We start from the raw sequence: 27,606 nt of genomic DNA, 5'->3' as shown, positions 1-27,606 counted from the left end.
TACCGGGGATGTAGGGGAAGGTACCCGAGCGAGTGCCGGGACAGGTACCGGGGATGTAGGGGAAAGTACCGAGCAGGTACCGGGGATGCAGGAGAAGGTATCGAGCAGGTCCTGGGACAGGTACCGGCGATGGAGGTACCGAGCGGGTGCGGGGCAGGTACGGCGATGGAGGTACCGAGCGGGTGCGGGGCAGGTACGGGGATGGAGGTACCGAGCGGGTGCGGGGCAGGTACGGGGATGGAGGTACCGAGCGGGTGCGGGGCAGGTACGGGGATGGAGGTACCGAGCGGGTGCCGGCGCTGCTCCCGGGCGCGGCGGGCAGCAGGGGGCGCTGGCGGTCCCGGGCGCACGGCGCGTCGCAGGGCGGGCCGCGGCCGGGGCTGCCCGGGCACCGCCTGATCGCGGGGCGGGCGCGGCGCGCGCGGGCCCGGCGGGGCGGCCGCGGGGCGGAGGGGCCGGCGGGGCCGGCGGCGCGCGCGGGCGGGCGGGGCGGGGCGGGGTCCTCGCGGCCCGGTGAGGTCACTCTTTGTGGCGGCGGCTCCAAGATGGCGCCGGTGCTGGCGGAGAAGAAGCTGCTGGGGCCGGACGGGCCCGGCGGGGCCGAGCTGCCCGGCGAGGAGGACGAGGGGCAGAACCTCTGGTGAGCGCCGGCGGCCGCCGGGGTCCGCACGGCGGGGCGAGCCCGGGCTCGGCCGGGCTGGAGCGGAGCGCGGGCCCTCGGCCGGGGCAGGGCCGCGCTCGGGCCCCGCGGGCGGCAGCGGCGGGGCCGGGGGGCAGCGCCGGGGGTGCGTGACCGGGGGGCTGGGGCAGAGCGGGGCTGAGGCAGAGCGGGCTGTGCCGCTCGGGACCGCGGCTGTGCGGGATGTCCGCCGGGTCGGCTCCGGCACAGGCGAGCTCTTGGTTTTCCGGCTTTTATTTCTGACGAACGCCTTAAAAATACCCTTAGTGGCAGAAAAGCGCATATAGAATACAGCACTCGATTGTGATGAGAATCAGTTGAAAAGTAATGTTCTGCAGTAATGGGGCCTCTTACAAGGGAGAACTCCAAACGTTCCTGCCGGCGTTTTAGAAATCATGACAGGTCTTCTCAAGAAGGTGGGATGCTTTTGGTGGTTCAGACTGGAATTGGCCTTCAGCTGTGGCAGCAGCCCGGTTTGTAAATAGCCCGCATGTGGCGGGGCTGGCGGTGCGGATGTGCTGAGCTCATGGTGCTGTCAGGCTGCGCTCGCTCCGCGCCGCGGGATAACGCTGCTGCTCTGCTGCTTCCCAGGTCCTCCATACTCAGTGAAGTCTCCACACGGTCCAGATCTAAATTGCCATCGGGCAAGAATATTCTTGTTTTCGGTAAGTAACATGTGCAACCAGTCAGGTGCTGGTTTGTTGCATTTTTATTTGTAGAAACAAAGTGTATTTCAAGCCACCATTGGAGCAAACTGACACATGGGTTTGTTACAATTGGGTTATGTAATTTGATCTGTGGTCTTGTCTTCCTGCTTATACATCTACTTTCTTTTTGGTTTATACTCTTGGATTTGTAACATATTTTAAATAATAATAGAGAATAACACAGTTCTTCATTCTTATTGTTCTGGTATAAGCCATTGGATTTAGCTGAAATACTTGAAAGAGAACAGCAAATAACTGTGATTCAGTAGTGTACAAGGATGCTTCTCATTAATTAAGCAAGTTCTGAAAAAATCTTTTTTATGAAATTAAATGTAATCCTGAAGGTGCCTTTTTTCCTGTACAAACTTACTGGCAGGTGATGATGGTTCAGGTAAAACCACACTTATGGCTAAAATACAGGGAGCAGAACATGGCAAGAAAGGAAGAGGACTGGAATACTTGTATCTGAATATTCACGATGAAGACAGAGATGGTAAGTTCATTTCATATGTAATATCTTTAATTAAGTGGCTTACATGCTATGTTAATAAACTGTGGTTTGATGAGTGCATTCTGGGCTCCGCCCAAGTAGCTGGTTCAGCGTGGTGCTGTGAGTTTTAGGAGCTGTGTCCATTTCTGTGGAGGGAAAGGTGTTTCACCGTCAGTTCTGCTCTCTCTCCTGCCCCTCTGACAGCCCGACCTGTGTGTAGGGAAAGGCAGCTCTGGGACTTGCTTTCCGGGTAGGGGAGATCCCTGTGCTGATGGTGTCTTTGTAGCAGCTCTAATGGCAGTGCTGTGGATACTTTGTGACTAGAGAAAGTGAGTGATACATCCATGAGAATTTTATTCTCAGGGTGACTTTCTGGGCACAGGGGTTTGATGTTTCTCATGGGGGCTGTGTGTGGAATTTTGGTTAATTATAACCGATGTTTTGCTGTAGTTGACTGGGTGAAGAACAGAAAGTCAGAATTAGTGTATCCTATTTTCAAGTTGAAGCTAGTCTTTTTTGCCCCTTGTCTTTTTGTTCTTCCTGATGATCGCTTGTCTCTACTGTATGGGGGGGACATTATGCCAAAAGACCATTTAAAAGCAGGTCTCGTAGTCAGATTACTTGTATTTTTGGGGAGGTTGGGGACAGGAAGAGATGGGGAGTGTGTTTGTTATCTTTGCTCCCAAATCTGCCTCTCTGATCTCATTTTGGTCAAGCTGCTAGATCTCTTTGGGTTGGTTTGCCTATAAAAATGGGGAATGACAGTCTTCCTATTGATGACTTCCTTCTGAGTTCAGCAGAGGGGAGCTAGTGGTGGTGGTTCATCCTTGTTCCTGAAACAAAGTAGACTAAGAAGATCCTATAATGGTATTTTGAAACTGGAGATGCACTGGAGGCTTGCAGGAGTGATTAAGTGCCATATGTGACTGGTTGTTATGGAGATTGGTCCTGCACTCACGTGGCAGGAAGCTGCTTTTGGATACTAAGTTAGGCACAATGAAAGGATGAGTATATTGCAATGCCTTCCAGTGGCCTCCTTGCAGCTCCTAAAAATCTTCTGGGCTGTAATTTTAAGTGCTGAGACATTCTTGGCTTCTTCAGGTTCTGGGTGTAAGTGCTTTTCCACCATGCACCAATCTGCTTCAGTCCTGCATAAACACTTCAGGGGGAAAAAAAACCCCTATGATTAGGAGGGCTAAGACAGGCTGTGTCATCAGGCTTCTTGCAGCTTCAAAGGAGATGATATTGCAAGCAGAAACATGTTTGCTGTGCTATTTTTCCTGGTGTTATCTATCAAACCTCAAGTATATCCCTACGTTGGAAATATTTTGGGGCTATTCCTGAGTGTCTGAAAGTGATAAGTATGTGAAGTGATTAGGAGAGGCCTGTCATAAGAACTCAGGCAGTGCTAGCAGAAAAAAAAGAGATCTTTTTGACTGACTACAGGCTCAGCTGGCCAATTCAGGTCTTGATGCATCCCTCTAATGGGTGTGTTAGGATCTAATAATACGTGCCTTTTTCCTTTCTGTCTCATTAGTGTCATCCACAAGCAAAATAAATAGCAAAGTGGGTCAGGACCTCCCAGCAGGCAGAGATAACGCTCTTTCTTCTCTAGGACAGGTTTGGATTTGGTTTTTAAACTGTGTGCTTCAGATGAGTGTATGCACACATACAGATTTGGGAACAAAGCCTTTATAATTGACCTGCAATTCTTGGAAGCCATAAAGAAGCCCAGAGTAGGCATTCAGAAACTCAGGAGCAGATGAGTGGTTCTGAGGGTCTCTGCTTTTTATTATACTCAAACCTAGCCAAAATCAGATCACAAGGACTTCCAGGGGTGCCAGAACAGCACTGGTAACTGAAACTGCTGTGCCATGAGGTGATCTCAGCTTTTTTCCCAGACAGTAGAAGATTTATTTGCTCTCTTTGCCTTATTCTTCTTCACTTCAGACAAGTTTACTCTGTCCAGGAGAAATATTTCCATCATAGTGCTGAGTCATTCATTATCTATCCCCCATTTCCCCTTGGAAACCTTAAGGAAAATCTATGTTGTTTCCTATGCCATTGTTTGTCCTCCCCCTTCCTCTTCAAGGGGTGCTTGAACCTGGCTCCTCCATTTAAAGTAGAATTTTTCTAGATTGCTGCATGCACTCTTAGTTTACTAAGTTACTTAGTTACTTTTCTCCTAAAGATCAGCTCAGTAATTAAATTGTTCTTTATAGTTTGTAGGAAAGTTTAACAAATGCTCAGAAAGCATCTGTGCCTTGCAAGAACCCCTGTGGCTCATACAGGTGCCCACTGACTGTCTGGTTTTCCCTGTCACCTGCTGGTTTCTTGGCAGCTGGATGCACATGGCCACTGTGCTGGTGACCAGCTGGTCCAGGTCTGGCAGTGTGAAGTGTGGGCTTTGGTCCCCAGGGCTCAGGGTCACTTAGAATGTAAGTCTGCCACTGAATCTCTGCCTGAAAAGTCTCTTTCCTAGGATACTCACCCAAATCCTGCCTAGGCTAAGGCATTTATTTGCTCAAGAAGAGGTTTGGAGATGCCTGAGAAGCAATCCTTAGAGGGAGAGGATTCTCCTAAATCCCCAGCTACATTATCCTTGGAGCATATGGCTGCTCCTGCATACATGACACCATAGTTCATGTGGATGAAAGCATTTATAGCACTGGCTGGAAACTTAGCTTGGAATATTAACTGATCTTGGAGCTCAGGCCCCAGAGTTCTCCATTAGTGGAATTTCTCAGAGAGTGTTACAAGTTTTAATTTTTTGCCTGAACAGATGTTTTGTGTCTCTGCTGGTTAGTCTGCTTTTGAGGACTGGGAATCTGAATTCGTAGGAGGTAGAAGAGAAGCTGTGCATAATTTCCCTCAAGGATCTGTGTTTCCAGAGTAGCTTTCAGAGGCCCTTGCAGGGCTAGGGCAGAGTTACAGCGGGGATGTAGAGCAGAACAAGGAGCCAGACTGCATGGGCTGCTCTGTGCTGTGTGTGTCAGCTGGAGTCAAAACCAGCACAGGCACATTTCTAAACTGCCCAGACTGCAAATGCCCCTCAGCTGTGCCCAGTGTGCCAGGGAAGAAGAGCCATTCTGGGGTTGCATTCTTACTTGTAACAAAATCAAGTAGTCTTGGGTTTTACCTCAGGTTTGGACTGGGCTCAGTCATATCATATACATATTCCAGCTGAACTGGTTGTTCCAGATTGAGCCAAGTCTTGCTGCTACACTGGTTTCTAATGGGAAAAGTGTCTTTTTTTTTTTTTTTTTTTTTTTTTTTTGTTAATATCTTTAAAGTGGTTCTTTTGAAAATTTTCTCCTTTTTTGCTTCACTTCAGAGCTTGAGCAAGGGATATCTAACAGCCACTGATATCTTTTGAATAAGTGTAGATGTAGTTGCAGTTCACAGAATCAACCATGTGCAATAAAATTCATCAAAGCTGGAAAATCTTTTTCAGGACTAAAGAGATAATGGAATATTGACAGGATTTAGAGATGTGGTTTTAGCAGCTTTTGTAATAGCCTGTAATAAGTAGCTCCTGCTTTTCCAACAGGATCTGGTAATTGTTTGCTCTGTTTTTGTATCTTGTGTCATGGCCAGTAAGAAGGGCCCAGTTAACATTCATGGCTAAGTAGGAGCTTGATGTGGTGCTGACAAAGCTGAATTTGACATCAAGCTCTTGCCAAATCGTGAGCAGCCACACAACACTGTGTTTTTAAGTGTGTTTTATATTTCAGCAAGTGTAAATCACAAGACATAACTCTGTGCTGTAAGAAAGGAGCAAAACCTTTCCTTTTCCTACTGTGTTACATTTTTTTGCTAAAGTACATTTTAATGTGAGTGCAGGGCTTCCAGGCTTTCTAGCAGATTGATTCTGAGTGGTAGTTCCAACTGCATTCCTGTTCCACCTGCATTCTAGTTCCACTCTGCATTCCAGATGTCAAGCAAAAATTAAATCCTTAAGGGGGACAAAGGTACTTAGCAGACAAAACATTTTTAACCTTAGATATTGGCTTTAAAAAGTGACTTAGAAGCAGTGAGTTTGAATATTATTAATTTTTGTTACTTGCCAAGGTGTGAAAGTCTTTTCTGCAATCAGAGTACTGCCCACAGGAGAATCCATCAGTGCTGATGAGCGCTGTAAACTTTCATAAACTGTGGCTAGATTCGCATTAGGTTTTTAAAACTTCCATTCATGCTCCAAGGAGACAGTTGTACATACACACAGTTCATGTCTATTAATAACCTTTAGCTCATAGAAAGCTCACGGGGTTTTTATTTACTGGGAGGCTGCTGCTTTAGGGCACATCTTAAGGATGTTTCTAGAGTGCAGGGAGTCCTGCACAGATGTTTCATTCACTGTTGTGTAATAGCAAACATGTAAATGTGTTCACATTGTGTCCTACCTTGCTTTTTGTTTTTCCAGACTTTTCCTAGACCTTCCCTCTGTCCTCAGAGTTCTTTGGGAACTTTAGATTCAGCCCTGCAGTGCTGTGGGAATCCCATGTGGTGCCAGTGGTTGGTGTCCTGGAGTGGGGCGAGGGAGGGGGAGCAGTGCTGGGTGTGCACAGGCGCATTGCTCAGCTCTGCAGGGATTGCCCTGACTGATCACTGGAGAATGGATCCCAGGGGTGCAGCTGGGAGTAAGCAGAGCTGTAAGTTCACAGCATGGCTGTTGGCCTATTTGTGTGATGGCTGATGTTGGAATGTCTTAGGACAGCCCAACAGAACTTAATAGGAGCATTACAAATACTATATGCAGACTGTCCATGCACAGCACGTTGATGTGGTCTGTCTGAAACTGGGCTGCTCAGTAATTTTGTCCTGATTAAATGGGTAGGATGTATATATCTGTAATCTTTTCTTCTTCCAGACTTCTTAGCCAAGCTTTTGCCTTTTTCTGGAGTCAGGAGAGATGGATTCCTTCCTAGAATAAAGTTATGATAGCCATAGTAACTGGATTTACTTTGTGAAGCTGAAAGATTCAGGGCACAGAAGTAAAACAGTGAGGCAGGGTAATTATGAAATTCAGAAGCTGCTTTGAAAATCTGCATTCTGCAGTGACTGGTTTGCAGAGCTGTGTGTTTCAGAAGTCACATCTTTTGTATGTAGTGCAAGAGTGACTTGCAGTTCTCTCTGGATGGCTGTAGTAGAATAGGGAATACTTAGGAAGAGGTACTAGGAAGAGCCTAGAAGATAGAAACAACGGAGTTGTTCCTCTTCAGCAGGAAGTTCTGAGGATAATGTAATTGTTTTCTTTCTTTTTCTTTTTTTTTTTTCTTTCTTCTTTTAATTTGGACAAAATTGGTTGTTCACAGTACCTGATACATCATTCCCAGATGAAACTCCATTTTCATTTCTGTATTGCCAAGACTTCAGGTTTGGGGTAAAATGTCAGCTCATGCCAGCTGTCTGTTCCAGCTGATCCCTGTCTACTCTGCCTTGCATTCCAACAAAGTGTCCAGCCACTATCAAAACACTTGTGGGAGAACCCGAAAGCTAAAATACCAGGTCATTTCTGCAGTGCTCATTCTGTCAGGAGCCCGCAGAAGGAGCCAGTGTTGAGTCAGAGTGAGTTAAGAGGAGGTGGCACAACCTTGTTGGGAAGGTGGGAAGTTCATCCTGTATTTGCTCCTCCCAGTCCTGTGCTAGAAACCTAAGCTGCTTATTGCTGGTATCTTGTTTGCAGCTTATTTCTGCTGGGAGGTATCTTGAGTGTGTGAAACCAGCTTATGTGTGTGGGAGACACCAAAGGCAGCATTCATCAGGGGCTGGCCAGGGGCAGAGCCACCCCTTTGGACCTGCACCTCCACATCCTCTGTGTTCTGGGTTCACTGGCATTGTGCATGTTTCAAATTCAGGACTGTTGTGCGGTATTTAAAAACTCTCATGTCAGCTGCCCGGAGTAAAAGCCCAAGGGCAGAAATTGTCTTTTTAAAGGAAAATATTCTCAACCCAGAGATGAACACATCTACTGTATTATAGGCATTTACATGGGAACCTGTCTTATAAACAAGCAGGCAGAGTTTGCTGACAGCTGGGCCTGCAGCCTCCACTGAGCACTGAGCTGTCATCTGGTCACTGCCGGCCTGGCAAAGCAAACCCTGGCATCTGCTGAGTTCCAACTGTGCCTTTTCCTTCCAGATCACACCCGCTGCAACGTCTGGATTCTGGATGGAGACTTGTACCACAAAGGGCTGCTGAAGTTTGCAGTTTCTGCTGAATCCCTGCAAGACACCATCGTGGTCTTTGTTGCAGATATGTCTAGACCTTGGACTGTTATGGAGTCTTTACAGAAATGGGCCAGTGTCTTGCAAGAACACATTGATAAAATGAAAATTCCTCCAGAAGAGATGAGGCACATGGAGCAGAAGTGTAAGTCTTTGTGCATCCATACATCCTTTCGATTTTAGTTAGCTCTCACAACTTTTTATAGATTTCTTTGGGTTGGTGTTTTGAGAATGAGTTGGGTAAGAATTACTTAGAAGTTGTGATTGCAATTCTAATTCACATAGGTTCTGCTAGGTTTTAAAACAACTCTTCCAGTTTTGCTGTCCTGACAAAAAACCAGGTGAATTATTGGTCTAAATCCCGTGCAATAATGAGATTTTGATAATTTGATTTTTTAAAAGGGCAATTAAAAAAAATAACTCAATAAAATGACAGATTCACATTTTAAAAGACAGTGACGAAATTCAGCGATGAAGTGAGCTGTCTGCTTTCCTGTGATATCTCAGCCAGGTCCCATTCCCATATTGTGCTTGTCTTTCAGCAGGTCTCTTTGCCCTTGTTTTTCTGGAGGTCTCTTTGCCCTTGTTTTTCAGACTGTGATCCTGCTGCAGCTAATTGTGTCTCACTACAGCCATTCCTACCCTGTGACTTCAGGAACGTTGTATAAATTAACCTTTCCTGGCATATCCGTGGCAGGAAAGAATGTGGCACTGGCCAGCAGTCATTGTTGCAATATTGTATCCTGCAGCTGCTTTTTTTCCCCCTAAAGTAATTTTGAACGTTTCTTGATTTATTTTTTCTGTTTTCAAGTTGAGTTACTCCAAAATAAATTCCTTTAGTGGAAAAAACCATAGCAACTTCCATTCCTTTTCAGATGAAGTAGATTCAGACTAATCCTTTCTGGTTGCTGCTTTTGCTCCAGGTTGGTGGCTCTCTGTGCTGGAGTGTGGAACCCTTGCAAATATGGTCTGGCAGCTTCCTGAGGGTCACTTTAGGGAGCAGTGTGGTCTGTTTGGCCTGTGAGCACTCAGGTGTATTTGTATAGCTGATAATCCTTTTTGAATGTTAAATATTGTCTTCCCAAAAGCCTTGGTCCTACAGCATACCAGCTAGAGTTTAAACTCAATGATTGAAACCACCTGGGTTTGATCATCAGGTTATATTTAAACAGAAAGTAAAATGTAAGAGTTTTTAGGGGAAAAAGTTTGGGGGCTTTTATGTGTGTGAGAGATTTTTTGGGAATGGCAAATGGAAAGGCAGTTCTAGTATCAAAATCCAGCAGCTAACCCAATTTTCCCTTTTCTGAGACACAGCAAATGTTATGGCAATCCCAATAAAGGGGGAGTTTGTGCACTTAAATTTTCCTTTTGAAAAGAGAAGCTTTTCAGCTTTCACTGCTGAATGCACTCTGTGAAGGAGCTATGACAAAGCTCTAGTGCCCTGTCTGAGGAACTTAGAAGACTTCCCAGTAGTACTATCTCAGAGAATTCTAAATTAAAGTATCACAGAAACTCCTGGTTTCTTCTATGCTCTGCTGGAGTCAAGGGGAGACTGGGGAGAGGCCAAGTTCCCCCAGCACAGCTCTGGTGCCACCCCCTGGCTCAGCTGTGGCAGACAGGGCCCTGATGTCTCCAAACTTCCATCTCCTATTCCCAGGCACTCTGTAGGACACTTGTGTCACCTGGGTGTATTTCTGGCTTCTTGCAGACTGTCCCTAGGGCCAGCTCTGTGCTCAGAACTTTGGCCACCATGGCTTGTGATTCTGTTAGCAGCTCACGCTTGAGGAATGCTTTGGGACTGCTGCCCTTCCTAATGCTACACAGCAGAGTTGTCCTTACTGAAATGCTGCTGCCTGTGCCTCCTGGGGTAGACTGCCACTTAGAACATGAAGAGTCCCTGGGTTGCAGCAGCCCAAATATGTAAAGACCAGGATAATAAAATGCACGAGGGCAGTCAAAACATAGAAATGGAGTGCAGAGTGATGGGATGTGCTGAATTAAAGCCCCCTGCAGCGTAAGGCCACGTGGATGGATGTGTTTCCTGACTTCACCTGCAGGGTATTCCCTTACTCCTGCTGCTCCATCCCGAGCTGCATGTCCACAGTGCTTTCCCTGGCTGTCACACTCAGCACACTCACGCTGGGGAAACACTGCCCAGTCCTGTCCCACTGCCATCCCTTTGAAGTGCTGCTAGGCTGCTCCTTCTCCATCGCTAAGGTCCTGAAAGTTTCCAGGAATCCTTTTGTTAGCTCACCCACCCTCCTCAGAGAAGTTGGACTTTGGACTGCTGGTCTTTGTTCTCAGGGTTTGTGTGGCCTTCTCCACCCAGTCCTTGCTCCTGGGTTAGTTGGTTGAGGTACTGACTCTTGGCTTTCCTGGGTGGATGAGACACTTCTCTTTGGAGTTAAAGAGCTTCCACAATGGGAGACAGGACACACATGGAAGCAACAGCTGTCCTTGTTCAGAATGTACCAAGAGCATTGCCTGCCTGCACTCACTCCCATCACTCAGCTGCTCTGCAGAGTCCTTGCTAAGAGCTTGGCTAATGTGAACTCAGATACATAATGTCAACTATGCTAATCTAATTCAGCTCAATTATGATAAATCATTATTTAAATAACACATATTTGAATAATTATTTCAGGGAAGATGTGAGTGTTGCCTTCCTGTTTAAGACAGCAGACCAGATAAGGTGGCTGTCAGGAATCCAGAGCTGCAGAAAGGAGGTGTATTGGTAAAATGGCAATTATACCAATGACCTCTGGAGCGTTTGAAGCTAAAAAAATGAAACACAGTAACATTTTTCTGAAAATTGTGCAGTGTCACATTCAAGGTGAATTAGTTTCAGATTGTCCATCTTTTTTGATCTGATATAGAACTGAAAGATTACTTAAGCTAAAAGATTTTTTAAAAATTAGCTTGTCCAGGCATCTTTTGTCTAGGAATTCTTTTCACAAGACTGAAATTTATGATAATAAAGATAGGGCAATAAAAACCTAAAAGTTTTGTGAATTGATTGTGAAACTTTATTGAAGTGTAAATATGAATTGGCTGTCTCAGAAAAATCTTCATTTTTCTCATTCTGCTGTTCAGGGCCCTTGGGATTTATCCATTAAGTTGTAATGTTGGCCTGCATCTCCACATTGCATTTCAATAGCACTCCAAGCCTAAACATCTTATTGTTGCTGGAACAATCAAACCTAAGATAATTGTGGATTGCTGTCTCAGTGGTGCTTCCAGTCAATGCATGTCCTGAGTGATGCAGCAGTTTCACCTTGCAGTGCCTCATGTGTACAACAGCAACATGAACAAAACACATTGCTGGAACCTTGCTTTCATTTGCTGTGTGCAATGCAAAACTCTAAAAAGCCAAAGGTTTGGTAGATAAATCAGCACACTGTAGTGGAGGTGTGATTTTAATGGCACATCATCACTTGGTGAGAATTTTTCAAACATAGTAGGCCATTCTGAGTACTCAATCTTAGTGCTTGGTAGCAGAATATTAAAGATTTGCCAGAGGAACTGTTGTTTTTCTGCTTTCCTGATTTATATGGATCATCTTAGGTGTATTTCCTGTTCAGAAACCTTAAACTGAAGTAATTCTACTTCTTAACAAAGAAAAGAGTTGTTTTCCATACCATATAGAAGATGATTCGTCAATTAGAACTGTGTGAAGGAGAAAATATTCATAGCTCACTAGAAGAAAAGGAAAAAGACAATATTCTGTGAACTGTTTGGGTACACAACTTTATGTCCATTAAATATGGATACTTTATATCCATTAAAAGCCCGAGAGTAGAGCTCAAATGAGTACTGGATGTGGGAGGTAAGAAAAAGTATGAAACTGGTGTGTGTCAGAGAAATGCTCTAACTGCAGTGAGCTGGTTTATTACCCTGTGAGAGTGCAGTTTGCTCAGTGGGGCACATGACAGTACCTGGGGTTCCCTTGGATTTAACAGGACGGAGTTCTGAATGGGAATGGGGGTTGAATGGAAGCTTTGAGCAGTGTTTAAGAGCCTGGTGCTGACAGGCACTTACACTTGGTTCTGAGTTAAAGTGGTTTCTGTGTGCTCAAGACACTGTAGTCAGAGGTTCCTCCTTGAGCTTTTACCTTCTGTTCCTGGAGTGGTTCTTTGTGCAGAGCTGCCCCTGTTGGCTCCAGCTGAGTGTTCTGTCCCACTGCTCAGTGTCTGGGTAGGGGTTCATGGCACACCAGGTGCATCATTAGCAATCCACACAGAGCTCAGCTCCACAGGGAAGGGATTTCTGTCACTATGGGTGAGGTGGATACTGCTGACTCCTGGGGAGAGGGGGGAGCTGGAAGTTGTGACTCTCTTGGATTGTGCTCTCTATTCCCTTTCAGCAGAAATTCATGAGGATGAAGCCATCAATCTTCTAAAATTTCTATTTTGCATTTGCTTTTATTGTGCTCTTATGTTACTAAAATTCTCGGAGCATCTTGTATTTTCTCATGTTGTCCAGTGTTACTGTTTCCAGGAGAGGCTTTTGTTTCCCAGATTTGAAGGGGTTTATGCCCCCAAGTATCTCAGTAAGGAAAAGATTCTTCTGCTTTGATATGAGCAAAACCCAGGAAAGGAATCCTATCTGATCATAACCCTCTGGCGAATTGAGAGCTGTACCGTCAAATAGTCAGGCTTATCTGAACCATTGTGGGAGATGCAGATGGTATTCTTTAAACTGCTCTGATACACTTGGCCTCAATACTAAATAGTAATGGGAAAGTTAATAAAAGTCAAGAAGTACTTCAAAAAAACCATTTCTAGTTAAATGCTTTCACTGAGTTGGTAAACATGTGGAATGTGCAGAATGTGTAATGGCATTTTGATTTGCTGTAGCTGACTAAGAAACAGCCCTGGAAGAATCAGCCCTTGGAGCACTGTTGTCTCCTCTCCACCAGAAGGCACTGCCTCCCCATGTTTAAAGCAACTGCATTCCATTTTAATTTGTATTTCCTTGCACCCTAGCATATATTGAATTGGTGGTTGGAAGTCTTATGGTCTATATTTAGTTTAGGGTTTTTAAGCTTTTCTCTGGACTAGAGCTCTCTTCCACAAGAATTGCACAATTTTATATTTCAGCTAAACGTTGTAGATTGTGCAGCTTTAAACAGAAGAGTTTTTCTGACTTATTCTTCCTTCCACACACCCATTCTGCTCCAGGAATGATTCCTATTTTGAAAAGGTTCTCAGTGACTTGTTTTTGCAAGGTTTGTGTAAGAAACTTCTCTGAGGTTTCACCACTTCCCAAGCCTCAGCAAGCTTGCAGAGTATTGCAGTTCCTTCCCTGTCACACGAAGAATGTATTGAACAGACTCTGTGTGGCTGGGCTGAACACTGGTGGCTTTTCTGAGGAGTTTTCCTCACTGTCCCTACAGTCACTCTGCTCCCACTGTCTCTAAAATAAAGGTGCCTTCATGGGAGCAGATAATGGAGTTTGTGTGGCTCTTTCTGTGAGAGTTCCTCATGGCTGAGTGAGGAGGAGGAGGCTTCAGGTGGGGAGAGCCCTGAGCCTCAGGACAGTGCTGTGCCTGGAGCAGCTACATCCAGGTACACAGATTGGCTGATCTGGGGCTTTGGTCTTGAATAAAAGACATTAAAGTAGAAATTGCAGCCCAGATTTGATAAAGCATGTGTGGGGTCACTGTGCATTTCCAAAATGGCCTTAATACTATTCCTTAGGTGCCTCAGTATTTGATAGTATTGAGTATTATTGGAATACTCATTGTTGCCAGAAAATTAAAATACTGAAAATGTAAAAAGCACCTAGTTTCCTCTGGACCCCACTGTAGTTTTCCAGAATGCAAGTGAGTCTCTTCAGGTAACATGTAGACATCCCTGAGCCTGTATTTATGAAGGGTAGGCTTTGTATTTCTAGCTCTGGATGCCTACAATGGAAATGTTAAGTAACAGGAATTAAGTAATTGTTTATAAGAAAAAGTGGCTGTTTCAGGTTGGTGCTTTCTGTGTATGTTTACATTTTAACCATGCTTTCTTCCACCATAGGTACAAATTGCAGGGTATAGGCTGTGTTGCTGAACTACATTTATGTTTTCTGTTGTCAACTGCCCTATAATGAAATGTTGAGGAATATGCATTTGTACATACTATAGCTCTTGCAGCTAATTGTGATTATCTGTAATGGCTCCAGATCCCACTTGATTTAACTTCCTGTAAGTTTTGATGGAGGAGAGTTGTGGCATTTGAAAGGGCAACAAGGCTTAACTTGCATTCAGTTCTCATGTAGTATAAAAATAAAAAAAACCCCAAAACTGGGATTTCTAGTTAGTTGTTGGTTAATTATGGCTTTAGAAGAGCTAGTTGCTTTGTTGTACCCTAAGAATATCTCTCTCTTGATAGTTATAAAGGAGTTTCAGGAGTATGTAGAACCTGAGGAAGGCTACCAAGGATCACCACAGAGGAGAGGCCCTTCTTCTGGCCAGGAAGATGAACATGTTTCCTTGCCCCTTGGAGAAAATGTGCTGACTCACAACCTGGGCATTCCTGTGCTGGTGGTGTGCACAAAAGTGAGTGTCTGCTTCTGTTTGCTGCTGTGCAAGGGTTTCATTTCTTCTCTTTTAGAAGGGTTGCTTTCTACAGACATGAAAAATGAATTCTGGATCAACAGTGAAGAGATTTGTTTTACAACTGAGCTTCTGCTATCAACATCCATTTTTACTTTTAGGAAATAGTAATAACCTTATGTTAATTACTTTAGCCTTTGATTTATCAGTGGCATTTTGAACCAAAGACTCAAAGTAAATGTGATGTGAGTGTGTAAGATTAAAGGTGTTTTAAGATGAGCTAGGAGTAAATGCTTGGGTTTTTCTGGTTTGTTTTCCTGCCTCTCCCAGTGTGATGCAGTGAGTGTCCTGGAGAAGGAGCACGACTACAGGGAAGAACACTTTGACTTCATCCAGTCACACATCCGCAGATTCTGCTTACAGTGTATCCTTTCGAAACTGTGTTGAGCAGATTGCCTCTAACCTGGAAGGCAGAAAAGATGTTTTCATGTTGAATTGCACATTAAGTTAATCCAAGAAATTGCACTCCAATATTGCTTGGTATTGAGTTATTTGCTGTGTAGCATTTGATTTTTTTTAAATGTTGACAGATGTATAAAACCTTTTATAGTTTTTAAATTGTGTGTGGGATTTGGAGTTTTTGTTCCTTTACCAAAGACTGGTCTCACATTTTGTAAAGTGTTTTTTCTTGGTTTTCCCCTCAGAATTTGCAATTTCCATGCAACCCTGAGATCTCATCTGCGTATTAAATTTTTGAATTTTTCTAAGTTAAGTAGGATGATATTTCCTTGTAAGTCTGGGAGGATGGATAACTTCTGTGTATGTCAAAGAAAAGTGCCATGTTTTATCCCCTTCCTCCCCCTGAATACTAAATGTCTCTAGTTTTGCCTTGAACTACTTCTCAAAGCTAGGTCTAGTAGCTATAAACCTATTAACTCCTGTTTTGAAATTTTTACTAGAATTTAGAAACTCGTATCTTCCATAATTTTCCTTAAGTAGGAACTCAGATGGGGCTGCCTTGATTTATACATCAGTTAAGGAGGAGAAGAACCTTGACCTGTTGTATAAGTACATTGTACATAAAACATACGGTTTCCAGTTTACCACCCCTGCCTTAGTGGTAGAGAAGGATGCAGTTTTTATGTAAGTCAGTTGGACAAGCAGCATGGGCTCAGATTGGTTTTTATTAATCACTACACTGCATGTAACAAGTATATAAAAATAAATGGAATGGTTTGTTGTTCAAAACCTTAGTATGCAAGTCTTGTGGAATCTCAAATTACAAAAGCAACTGAGTGAATATTACCTGGGATATTTGACTCAGAGCATACCATCCCAGCTTTTGTATCCTTGGAATTTAGCTGAGAATTGGGACTGACCTGTAAGAAAATTCCTTATTTAAATAGAGGGCATTAAGTAAATGGTCTTGCTAGAAGTGACAGAAAAGGCAAAGCTTTCTTCCTTTTTACAGACCTGCTGGTTGGGACAATGAGAAGAAAATTGCCATTTTACATGAAAACTTCACAACAGTAAAACCAGAAGATGCATATGAGGACTTCATTGTAAAACCTCCTGTAAGAAAGGTAAAAAGGGGTTATTTCTTCCTGTACCTCAACAATAAAGTGGAGTTTGCTCAAATGGCTGTTAAGGACTATTAATACTGAAGAACTCCAAATATAAATGTAATTTTTTTTTTAAATTCAGATATATGAAATATTAGGCTTTCATTTATTAGTTATTTAAAATACTGCAAGCAATCACAGAAACTCTTCACCTTATTGAATGAAAGGCAGTCTAGGAATAGCTATTTTACATTTTACCTTTTTTGCATGTGTGGAACAGGAGCACCCAGAAAATGGAGAATGCTCTTGTAGGACATTTACATTTGTATTTACATGGTGTTGAGGTTACCATGCAAAGGCAAAGCAAGGTCATCTCAGGTCTTTGAAGAGATGCTGATGAGATTAATAAACAAATTTAAAAAGAGGAATGTAGCTATTTACCAAGTGCTCGTTTCTTTAGGACAGTGCTCACAGGCTGGCATCACTGTTAGTCTGCTCCAGTATTTTTTATTTTACATTTTTTAATGGCAACTTCTTTAATGTTACTATTATTTTAAATGTGAAAGAACAGATAAAAAAAGTGAACAGTGGTCTTAAAGATTTGCCTCTCTCTCTTCCCTTTCAATCACCAAAACATAAAAACCAGTTACAGTAATTTCAGTTTACACTTGTAATAACAAAATGTTTTGTTCAACAGTTAGTTCATGATAAAGAGCTGGCAGCAGAAGATGAGCAAGTATTTCTTATGAAGCAGCAGGTAAGAATGGAAGAATGAAAATAAGTCTTTACTATGTAAGATTTGACTTTAATTCCCCCCTTATTGCCTTTAGTTTTTCATTCCTCATTTAAATCACCAGGTAGCTGTTTTTCAGCTTTGCAAACTCAGATGTAATTGTGAAGTAGGACTTCATTCTAAAAAATACAAGTAGGAAATATAGTCACTTGTCTTGGCAAGCTGAAGGGAAGATATGCTGATTATAGAAATAAGGTGCTGTAAAGGAGAAGGGGAAGAAGAGTTTGGATTTCACCACAAAGTTGTATTGATCTGTAAAATATAAATACATTTAAAACCTAACATCTGAGCATTGCAGTTTTCTTACAGCCAGAATCTTGAAAGACTTTAATGTGTCAAATTTGGCTATACTGTAACTTGTTATTTTCCTTATTACTCTATAATTTAAAAAATATAATAATACTTCCCTGTACAGCTGATTATAAATATCCTGGAGGTTACAACCTGGGGTGTCTGTGGTTTTGGCTTTGAGTTCTGGACTGGCTGTGTGAGACAAAGGACCAAAATTACTGCTTGCAGCTCAGTCCTCTAGAGGCAGAGTTGGGAAGTATAGAAATACCAAAGTTGAATCCTGTAAATATCAGAAAAAAAGATCAAATAAATTAATGGTTACTCAGCTTCACTGTATTTTATTCCCCTGTATTCTCTGCAATATGTTTAATATGCTTAATATGTTGTTTTTGCAGTCATTCCTTGCCAAACAGCCAGCAACGCCTACAAGAGCATCAGTAAGTACATGCAAGAAAAGGAGTAGGAGGTGTTTTGTTTCCTTCTAGGGAGAAGGAAATGATTCTAACCTGCAGAGGCCCATTTTTTATATTTAAATGTAACCTACATTATCTCCCCAAACTGCAGAAAGTGAATAAATAATGAGGCAATATTTTAAAACGTTGCTTATAAATTCATTGTGGAAACATAGAAGTATCTGATTACTGAACTGAAAATTTCCTGCAGTGATTCAGCCTTTCCTGTAGTAGAGGCACATCCCCAAAATAACTGATGTTTGTGTGGGTGGTTGTTTTCTTTTCTCCAGTGTGCATCACTACAGTGCTAATACAAAGGTTGAAAAAGTAATTTGTATGTAATGTTAAATTTTCTTTATGTAACTAATGCATTGAAGTTCTTCTCTGATTTGTGTGATTTGGACTTTTTTCTAAGGAATCTCCTGCAAGAGGCCCTGCAGGATCCCCAAGAACTCAAGGCAGAGCTGGTCCCACCAATGTACCCAGTGCCTCACCAATCACATCAGTTAAGAAACCAGATCCAAATATTAAAAGTACGAATAAGCATTTTACTGTTCTATCATGCGTTATTTCCCTTAAAGTGAGTCCTCTTTTGTAGAAAGATTTAGGGATTTATTCATTAATGGTATAGTTAGTTTAATAACAGAAATTGATTTATGACATAGTTTAGGATTGATTTTTTTTCTTTACTTGTCATTTATATGACTTGAAATAGAGATGTGTTACTGCCAAGCAGTCAGAGGTTAAATACATTCTGATTTCCTTTGGTTGCCTCAATACATTTATTATGCGTCAGTTGGATTATTAGGGTGGAGACTGCTTTAAACTACAAAGAGTTGTATACTTCATATCACTTATTGTGGAATCCACAGTGAAGCCTGTTCTACTAAACCCTCTCTGGAATGTCATTTGCTGTAGTAGATGCAGTAACTTGGAAATGAGACTTTTCCCTGCCCCAGCCCTGAGATGCAGCTCCATGGTATTGAGGGGTTTTTCTCCCCTCTGGGCATTAAAAAGGTCTGCAGGGCCAATGTTGTTTTTGGTTGTGCACTGTAGGGCCACACCCCACTTCTTGGGGCTAAAATGCCCTTCTGGATCCTGTCCTGTTGCTGAATTGCCAAGTTTTGATTAATGAAAAACAGTGTGGCATGAAAAGCTGCACTGGAGCATCTGTGCAGGTTGTTAATGGGCTTATCAGTCTTTGAATTGCATGTCCATACTTAATAATCTTGCTCTTGGCATCTACATTTATTAAAAACTTAAAAGCATACAAATATTTAGATTAAAATTTCGTGACACGTCCCCATCATTCCAGAAAAGCAGGAATGTGCATTCAGTCATCTCTGCCTATGCAAGGCATGCAAAGGACTGGGGTCTTTAATCTGAGCAAGGACAGACTTTCTCAGAGCTGAGGTTTATTTCCTTGATTAGTAAGATCTTCGTATGTATGTGAAAATAACTGCTATCATTTACCAGGTCTAAGTATTCTGTGTGATCTGTATTTGGTTTTTTGTTTAGATAATGCTGCAAGTGAAGGTGTCTTGGCTAGTTTCTTTAACAGTCTCTTGAGCAAAAAGACTGGCTCTCCTGGAAGTCCTGGTGCTGGAGGCGTGCAAAGTACAGCCAAGAAATCAGGTATTGGACTTGTTATTGCAGCTTGTTTTTAAAAATTGTATTTTTAAAATTTCACTTAGCACCTTGGTCTATCTGGGAGTGTCTCTTACACTGGTCAGGAAAATGACAGACCTTCACAGATGACAGTGCCAAAATGTACAGTCTTTAAAAAAAGAACTAAACTACTCCAACTTCACAACTCCAGGCCTTCGGTTAAGCTTGATGTAGCTTAATTCTTTGAGTGAAGTTCCACTTCTGGAATTTCAGTGACATTTGAGCCTTGATCCTACTCAGAAAGGGCTGATTTCTTTTTCAACGTCAGAATTCCTTCCTTTCTTGACACTTTGCTGTTGCTTGAAGGAGATGCAGTTTGTTGGGTTTGGACTGGAGTTAGCAGTCAAACTATTGAAATCTCCCCAGAGTTCAAGCTGAAATGAATTACTACTTATGACAGCTTGAAGTTGTTCACTCATTAATTATTTAGTATTTTATTGTGATCCAACACAGCTGATAATACTGACAAATGGATGCATTCTGTGATGTGCCTGTGACTGCACTGTGTGAGATCCTTGCTGATAAATCATTGCAGCAGTTTAGGTGAAAATTAAAGAAACCTGTTAGAATACTTGGTACCTACCCAGACCTTGGTGGTAGAAAATGCATTGGCCACCTGATACACTAAATTTACTACTCTGATTACTTGACTGTTTTTGTTCAATACTGGCATTCCCATCACACTGAATGTTCAGGAGCTTTCCTTCCAAAATTCTTCCAATGCTAAATTATTGATAGATACAAGACTTCTGATCCCAAGCTTGTGCAATCATGTGGACTTCAGCAGTGATGTCAAACCCACAGTTCCTCATGCTGAGAGGGCAGTGTGAAGCCCAGACATTCTGAACTGGAAATGAAAAATATCTGCTCCCAACCACACTGATGGTTCTGTCAATCAGAGCACTTGTTGGAGTGTAGGTATTCCTGGAGAGGGGAAGTAGATGGTGGGGTTTTTTTAATTGGGAAGGTTTATATATGAGATTCTGTGCTCTGAAAGCTCAAAAATGCCTAGAATTGGACTTAGAGCATGTCAGGTGTGGGTTTTTTGTGTGTTTTGTTTCAGCGTGATGAATTCTGTAATTTTGTCTTTATTAAATTTATTTATTATGAAGATAACAACAAAATGGTTGTTGTATTATATATTATTTACATAATATTGTATCCATGTAATTAAAATACTGAACTAATTTTTTCGTAATCCAGAGTGCCCTATTCAGTTAAACTCTGTAAGGTGTCCCCTGCTTCATCAAATGCAGCTTCATGTTTTATTCACCACAAGGTCAAAATAACTTTTTACAGAAATAGAACTAGAAATATTTTTAGGTGTTATTTAATCCATGTTTTTAATCTGAAGCAAAATCAGTTAGGAAGTACCTGGCTGGTGATTAAAAAAGCAAACAAACTCTGAAATAAAAGCCGTAATATCACCTCCCTAGGAAGCTGATTGCAGTACTTAATTTCTCAGTTACTTTGCTCTCTTGTGTAGTGTCTCTGAATCTCAGTACTCTTTGTCTTGTTTGGCTGGAGATGGAAGTCAGTACCCTTTGTCTTTGCAGCAGTGTTGGGATTGGAGAGCTGTTCCCCTTTGCTGTGACTTTTGTGTGGCCCTCAACAATAGATTTGTGTACAGGACATGTTGTTCTGGCTGTGACACTTCTGCTCTCCTGGGACTCTGCTCAGGGCACCTGTTTGCTCTGGTGCTCAGAAACAACCATGGGTGTCAGACAAGGCTTTGCCTGCCCTCAAAAAGGGTGACTGATCTGTGCTACAGATTCTGCCCTGTGCTTCTGTTCACATCTTTCCCAGGGGGACATGGATTTTCATCTGTATGACACTGAGCAGGATATTTTATGACAATTCAGCCAGTTTATTACATTTTCTGCCTCCTGGTTGGAGGGTTTCTAGTCTGTATTAAATTATCTCAGTGTCTCAAAAGGTTGCGTGTTTGATTAATCATGTTTCCCATTCTACCATCATGCACCACTTTGGTACTTTATGTAAATAACTTTTTCCCTCCAATCCTATCTTTTCAAACCCTTTGTTGTCCCTTCAGGCACACTTACCTACATGTCTGCTATCTTCAACAGCTGGGCAGGGTAGATTGCTGAATAAAAGTACTGACCAGTACTATGGATAACTAATGGGTAATTTTATGAATTAAAATCCATTAATTTTCTCTGAAATATCAAGGCTTTTTTTTAAAAGTTTATTTCTGTGAAGGTTATGTGAGATGTGATATCGACCACTTCTCCCTTCTCCACAGGACCTGTTACCCTTTGATAGAATGAAATGTGGGTGGCTTGGCACAGCTTGTCGGGAACAGACCCTGTTGGTTGTTGTGCTGGTAGGCTGTTCTAAGCACCTAAAACATAACTGCAATTTCTGGAAAAACTACTAAATTAGTCTGTAATGGGCTCTACTCTTTCCTCTTTCAATCTTCTAGAACACTGTGTGCCTTCCAGGACTTTTCAAAGATAACAAGTGGCTTTTTTTTCCCTTTTTTTTTCTCCTCGTGTCAGCATTAACTTCTAATTGGAATAGATAATTTCTCTCCTGAAACATGTAGAGACAGCAATCATACATCCTTTCTTAACTTCCTTGATTTTGTTAGACTAAATTAGACAAGTTCTAGTCTCCTGCTAGAGGCTGAGCTCTGTTTTCTCCACTAGTTTCTTCATTAGTTCCCATCATTGGCTTATTCTTGTCCTGAACACGAGTGATCAGATGATTGTACTCAGCACTGCAGATCTATCTCATTGTAGTGCCTGGTGCAGAGTTCTCTTTCTTGGGTGGAAGTGCTTCTCCTGAATGATCTCAAGGTTGGCTTTTCTTGGCTGCATCGAGTTGGCAGCTCCCATTCCTTTCCTGCTTTTGGGAACAGAGTCGGCTTCCACTCACAGGAGAAGGTGCCTGTTCTTGTCACCTGCTGTGCTCACACCTTAGATCAACCAGTGTAAGATTAAAGTGTCCTGAGAAGGTAAGGGCTCCTCATGCTGCTCTCTGAAAAGCTCTTGTTGAGTTTGTGAGGTACCTGCTGCTGGTTAGAGCAGGAGAGATGACTTATTCCTTTGGGGAAGAGTTGAGCAGAACATCTTGGAGAAAGCCTTATTTCCAGCAGCAGCCTCTGTGCGAGTAAATGTGCTAAAATTATCTTTGTAGGCATTTCAAATGTCTAAACTGTTTAAAGAGCCCCACATTTTCAGAAGGTTCATGACAAAAATATTTATCTTTAAAGGGACCATCTGTTTCTCTCATTGCTATGAATATCCTGTGGCTGAAATGTTGAGATTCTGTCCAGGATGAAAGACACTGTGGATCTCAACAGTACTGATCAGCCTAATTGATGGGTTGGTTTCTACTGTGACAATTCTTACCTGAGAGAAATCTCTCCCTGGGCAGATCCTGCAGTGTCGTGTCCAGTTTTTTTTTCCTGCTGTGCAATTCCTCTTGTTTGTCTTTGTTTCTGGACTCTATTTGATGTCTAGACCATGATATTTCAAAGAATTTCAACTGGTTGTTTCTGTGGTGGATTATTTTTCTTCACATGAACTTCTGTAGCTAAAAAGTTACTTCATTTATATTCACAAGGAGATTCTTGCAAATTCTAAGGTTGCCTTCTGTCTCTATTAGATAAAGAACTCAGGTTCTCTGCTCTCACTCTGATCCAGCAAGGGGAATGCATGTAATTGTACAGAACACATTTCACTGGATGAGGCCATCATTACCCGTGACAAATTCATAGGAAAACTGAAAGCAAGTGTCACTCTAATTCATAATTGAGGGAAAACTCCTCTTTTCTTAAAAACAGCTCCTTGGATTTCTTCTCCTTTGGAAGGTGCTCACTCATGGTGGGAAAGGGGAGATGCGGTATTTGCAGGACACTGCTTGGTGTTATTTTGGAGGCCTGAGGAGCCAGTGCATCGGACACAAAACACAAAGTCACAGTTTTTGTTTAGATCTGCTGTTGTTTAAGCAAGGATTTTGTGTGGCCTTTATTGTTCTAGGGTTTAGGCTTTTTTAACTCCAAGGTGCCATTAGTTTACACGTGAAGTGTTTTGTATTTTAAATTCTGTTACAGTACATTAGTTAATGTACTAATTCCTAAATTTTGCTTATATACTCCTACTTTGAGTAGATGCTGTTTAGAGTGTTGTGGCTTATGACTAGTGCTTAGGTCTAAAACCTTCCTAGTGATTAAAGGTAACCTTTTGACTTGGTTATGTCTTTGGAAAAAAACACTTAAATCTCTAACAGTCAAGTCTTGCCTTCTTAATGTTTTCAGCATGTACCCTGGAAAAAATCCACCTAATATTTCACACACATTTGAGCTGGAAAACAGATGCTTGTTAAATTCTTTGGCTATGTAAGGAAGCTGTACATGGTTATATAATCTACTTTTTGTCTAAAAATATAGCTTTTTAATCTTAAATGCTTGTATGCTCCATGCATTAGGATATATTGTTCCAATTTTGGTGATGAATTTGTCTGTGGGTTTATAATTTGCAGAATCACTGAAGTTAGTTGATGGCTCAGTTAGGGGATTGTTAAAAAAGTTTTGAGTCTAATATAGAAACATAAGATATGCCTTTCCATGAAATCCTTCAGTGTGTCTGTTTCCAATTGAAGAAGTGCTTTGAAATGACTGCTTGGAGATATTACATGAATATGCAATTCCTGTCCCCTTTTTGAGGGAAGTGTTGTCTGCAGATTTGAGAGTTCTTCCTGTTAGTTGTTTCATATTCAAATGCAGTGAGTACAAGTGCGACCAAACAAATGGGATTTTTTTGGCAGATGTCCTACATACCTTGTGCTTAAAAGTTGGGTTTAAATAAAGTCCTTGCTATCAGTACTAATTATAGAATTGTGTGTGGTTGATTGTTATGGAGAATTCTAAATATGGTTATTTTTAAATGTTATTTGCTATAAAACATATCACTCACTGGTCGTGTTGTGCTTTCTGCTGCTGTATAGTTCAGCATTTCATTTTTTTGAAGTGAATCAAACCTGAGGCTTTATCAGTTTTTACACAAAAAATACCATGCATTGTGCCAGGCTCTGTGGCCTTGGGGAGGTGGCAAAACAATGAGAAATAAGTAATATATTGTCATCTAAAAGTGATTTTTTTGAATACTTGTGCTCGTTGGTTAAAACATCATTGAAATTTGATTGCTTTGTATCCTTTTGCTTTCTAGGACAAAAGACAGTTTTGGCAAATGCTCAGGAGGAGCTGGACAGGATCACTCGCAAGCCTGACCCCATGGTGACAACAAACTCTCCTCCAACAGAGAATGAGGCTTGATAGGGCAGAACAATGCATATGTAAATGACCAAATAACTATGTATAGTGATCTGATAAGACCAGGAATTTTCTGCTATGGCAGATGCTATCAGTTTTCTCGGGGCAGGGGAAATGAGCTTACTACATCATTGCCTTGTCCCAGTAAAAAGTGCACATTCAGGAAGTTTGCATATAAAATCCCTCTGTATAAGATAACCATTTAGAGTTTATATAGGGCAATTCTTTTGGTTTGGAGGTAAAGCCAGGTGCAGCTGCATTTCCTGTTGTGAAGAACACAGAGAAGCAAAACGGAGAATTCTTTTTAAAGTACTACTGACTGCACACGGGGCAAGAAAGAGAACTGAAACCCTCTTTCAGAGTTACTGGAATTGGCTACTTGTATGTTTGCAATGCATTATATTCTTGGAGTGGTGGTGGTGGGGGTGTAACAGCATTAACTGGGGAAAGAAGCCGAGATGGGAAATGGAGCCCTAAAAGGGGAAACAGATTTGGGACAGCGAGAACCGGAATGTTGGATTGACTGGAGAGGAGCAATGTTGTCAAATCCTGTGTTTCACAGGGGGTAAATAGTCACTGTTTTTAAAAGACTACTTTACATTGGAGAATTCCAGGCCAAACACTAAGAACCATGGGAATTTATTCTTGTTATAAATCTTGTTTTAGTTTTTAAAGAAGTCTTAAGAGTGTGGATGCCCTTTCTGGTGTAGCTGACAAAGGGAGAAACTAAACTTGTTTAGATCCAAGTGCCTGGCACAGTATGCGATGTGTCTTTAGAAGGTGCTTGAACTTATTGTGCACTGTAGTACAAACAGTCACTGTTTGGTTTTATTTGAAAAACAGTAGTTTGGCAATTTGTATTTAATTTTAAATCCTGTTTTCTGATAGCTTCTGCCTTTTTTATGCCAAGAGGCTGGCCTATAAAGAATGGTGGGTGATGGATCATTTTCCCATAATGAAAAGTGCTACAGAACTCTCTCAGTATTTTTTTTTCTTACTTTTTTTGTAACTAATTATTAGCTACCAAGCTAAAATGGATTCCTGCCTTACACCTATGGAGGTTTTTCAAAAAAACTTTCGAGGCCCTAGTTCTAACCACATCTGCTGCAGGTGCAGCCAACTCCAATTCTGAAGGTAACCTAAAAACTATGAATGTGTAGACAATGGACATCCTGAAGAAGTTGTTTTGTATTTTCTTTCATGTAGCGTTTCATTTGGAAAGATGGGTTGTGGTTGTCCCTGTTGCTCAAAGGGAGAACTCTCCATGGTCCCATAAAACCATCATTCTGTACAAACAAACACAACTGCTATGGTTACTGAAATGGCACTTTGATTTTATACACGGTATGCTTGTTTTACATGTACACACTACCAGAAATTAAAAATACCAAGCATATTCTGTGCTCTTAATGCTGAAGGGAAAAACCACAATTTGAATTATACAGAGTTTACTTTTTATTGATATGAACTTGTTGTACTAAATCTGATGTCTGGATATAACTTCCCTAATATATATTGTTACTTAAATATACAGAATTAGACTGACCACTAACACAGTGCTGGGTGTTAACCTCAACTCCTATGTTACAGCAAGAGGCTGTTCATGTAAGTCTGTCTAGACATCTAGAAAGCTAAGAGTATTTACTTGCCTCTTTGACAAACATTAACATGAGTATGTTACTTGTGCCAGGTTTTTTTTTGTTGAAAATACTATTTTTTTTTCTTTTTTCTTTTTTCTTTTTTTTTTTTTTACTTTTTTAATAAATGGTATGACCTGAAGTTATACAGTTGTCTAGATAACAGTTAGACTAAGACTGTGGCTGGCTGATGGTGATGTGGATGCACTTCCTGGTGTAATGGGTGCCAGTTGCAAGTTACCACACCAGAAGTAATTACACACTGTCCTCCTGACACTGAGAATTGAGATTGGAGACTAAACCATCAACAATTGGACAGGAAAATTGAACCAGTGTGTGATTGTAATGGAATAGTTTGAAAAACCTCAGTCTGAAACTGCCTTTTTTGTCATCTAACCTGATAAGCACTTTTCTAGCAATATGGCTAAAACTTAAAATTGAAGTACTTTCCAGATGTATACAAATGTTAATATACTAAAATTGATCCAAACTGTTACTGTGTGATAACTTACCAGCTTTGCAGAAAGACAAAACAGGGACAGCTTTCCAGTTTCTAATTGCAAGTGAATGCTCCTAGTTTACTGAAGAGACGTGTAAGTAATGTAGCATCCTGTGGGTGCCAAAGTCTGCTGGCTTTGGTGAGCTGCACAGTTGTTATTCTGGTGTCTTCAAGCATTGGAACCAAAGGCCAAATGCAAACAGCCTTTACATTTTCAAGTGAAATTTCATTTTATTTGCAGATACACTTGTATGGTAGACTGTTTAAACTATTATATGCCTATATTTATATGCATTATAGTGACTGCATCTACTGTTCATGTTTAAACTAAGAAAACAAAAGATGAAAGCATTCAACTTGAAGCAAATAGAAAAGTTTAAAGATTGGCCCTCCATAAAAATGCTGTGGTTATGCTGCTTGATTTTAAGTTTGCACTTTTTTTATTGGCATTTTTAAAAAACCTGTTTAAACTGAACAGAATTTCGTATTTTATTTAATTTAACTACGTTGAAAGTGACTGCTCTGTACATTGTGAACTTAACAATATACATGCTGTAAATGAAAGTTCACTGTCCTGTATACTAAGTTTATTGGTTTTTCTTCCAACTTACAATTAGGACTGCAAATGTATGAAACAAACCTTAGTCCAGTTGTATGGCTTTAACCAGGTGCAGTATGCAGTCATGTGGAACCTTGCTTTCTAGTGCTGGCAAAATGAGGACGTCTTTAATTACTGGCTTCAATAAACATGAATCCAGACTGCC

At 41.5% G+C, this 27,606-nt stretch overlaps 1 protein-coding gene across 1 annotated transcript; it reads left to right on the top strand.

Annotated features, from left to right (window-relative positions):
• The first annotated feature begins 482 nt into the window (after positions 1-482).
• DYNC1LI2 (dynein cytoplasmic 1 light intermediate chain 2) lies at positions 483-27,606 on the top strand. The gene is made up of 13 exons (XM_085072026.1): positions 483-640; positions 1,271-1,344; positions 1,763-1,879; positions 8,018-8,248; positions 14,481-14,647; positions 14,975-15,068; positions 15,652-15,787; positions 16,116-16,227; positions 16,904-16,963; positions 17,686-17,727; positions 18,158-18,275; positions 19,261-19,377; positions 24,603-27,606. Exons 1-13 carry the CDS (start codon positions 546-548, stop codon positions 24,707-24,709), a joined length of 1,470 nt encoding a protein of 489 aa, XP_084928152.1. The 5' UTR covers positions 483-545; the 3' UTR covers positions 24,710-27,606.

Source organism: Lichenostomus cassidix, chromosome 11, assembly GCF_008360975.1.
Source record: "Lichenostomus cassidix isolate B80296 chromosome 11, HeHo_3.0, whole genome shotgun sequence".
Classification (NCBI taxonomy): Eukaryota; Metazoa; Chordata; class Aves; order Passeriformes; family Meliphagidae; genus Lichenostomus; species Lichenostomus cassidix.
The sequence above is the reverse complement of the archived record's forward strand: the minus strand, read 5'-3'. Positions and strand labels throughout refer to the sequence as shown.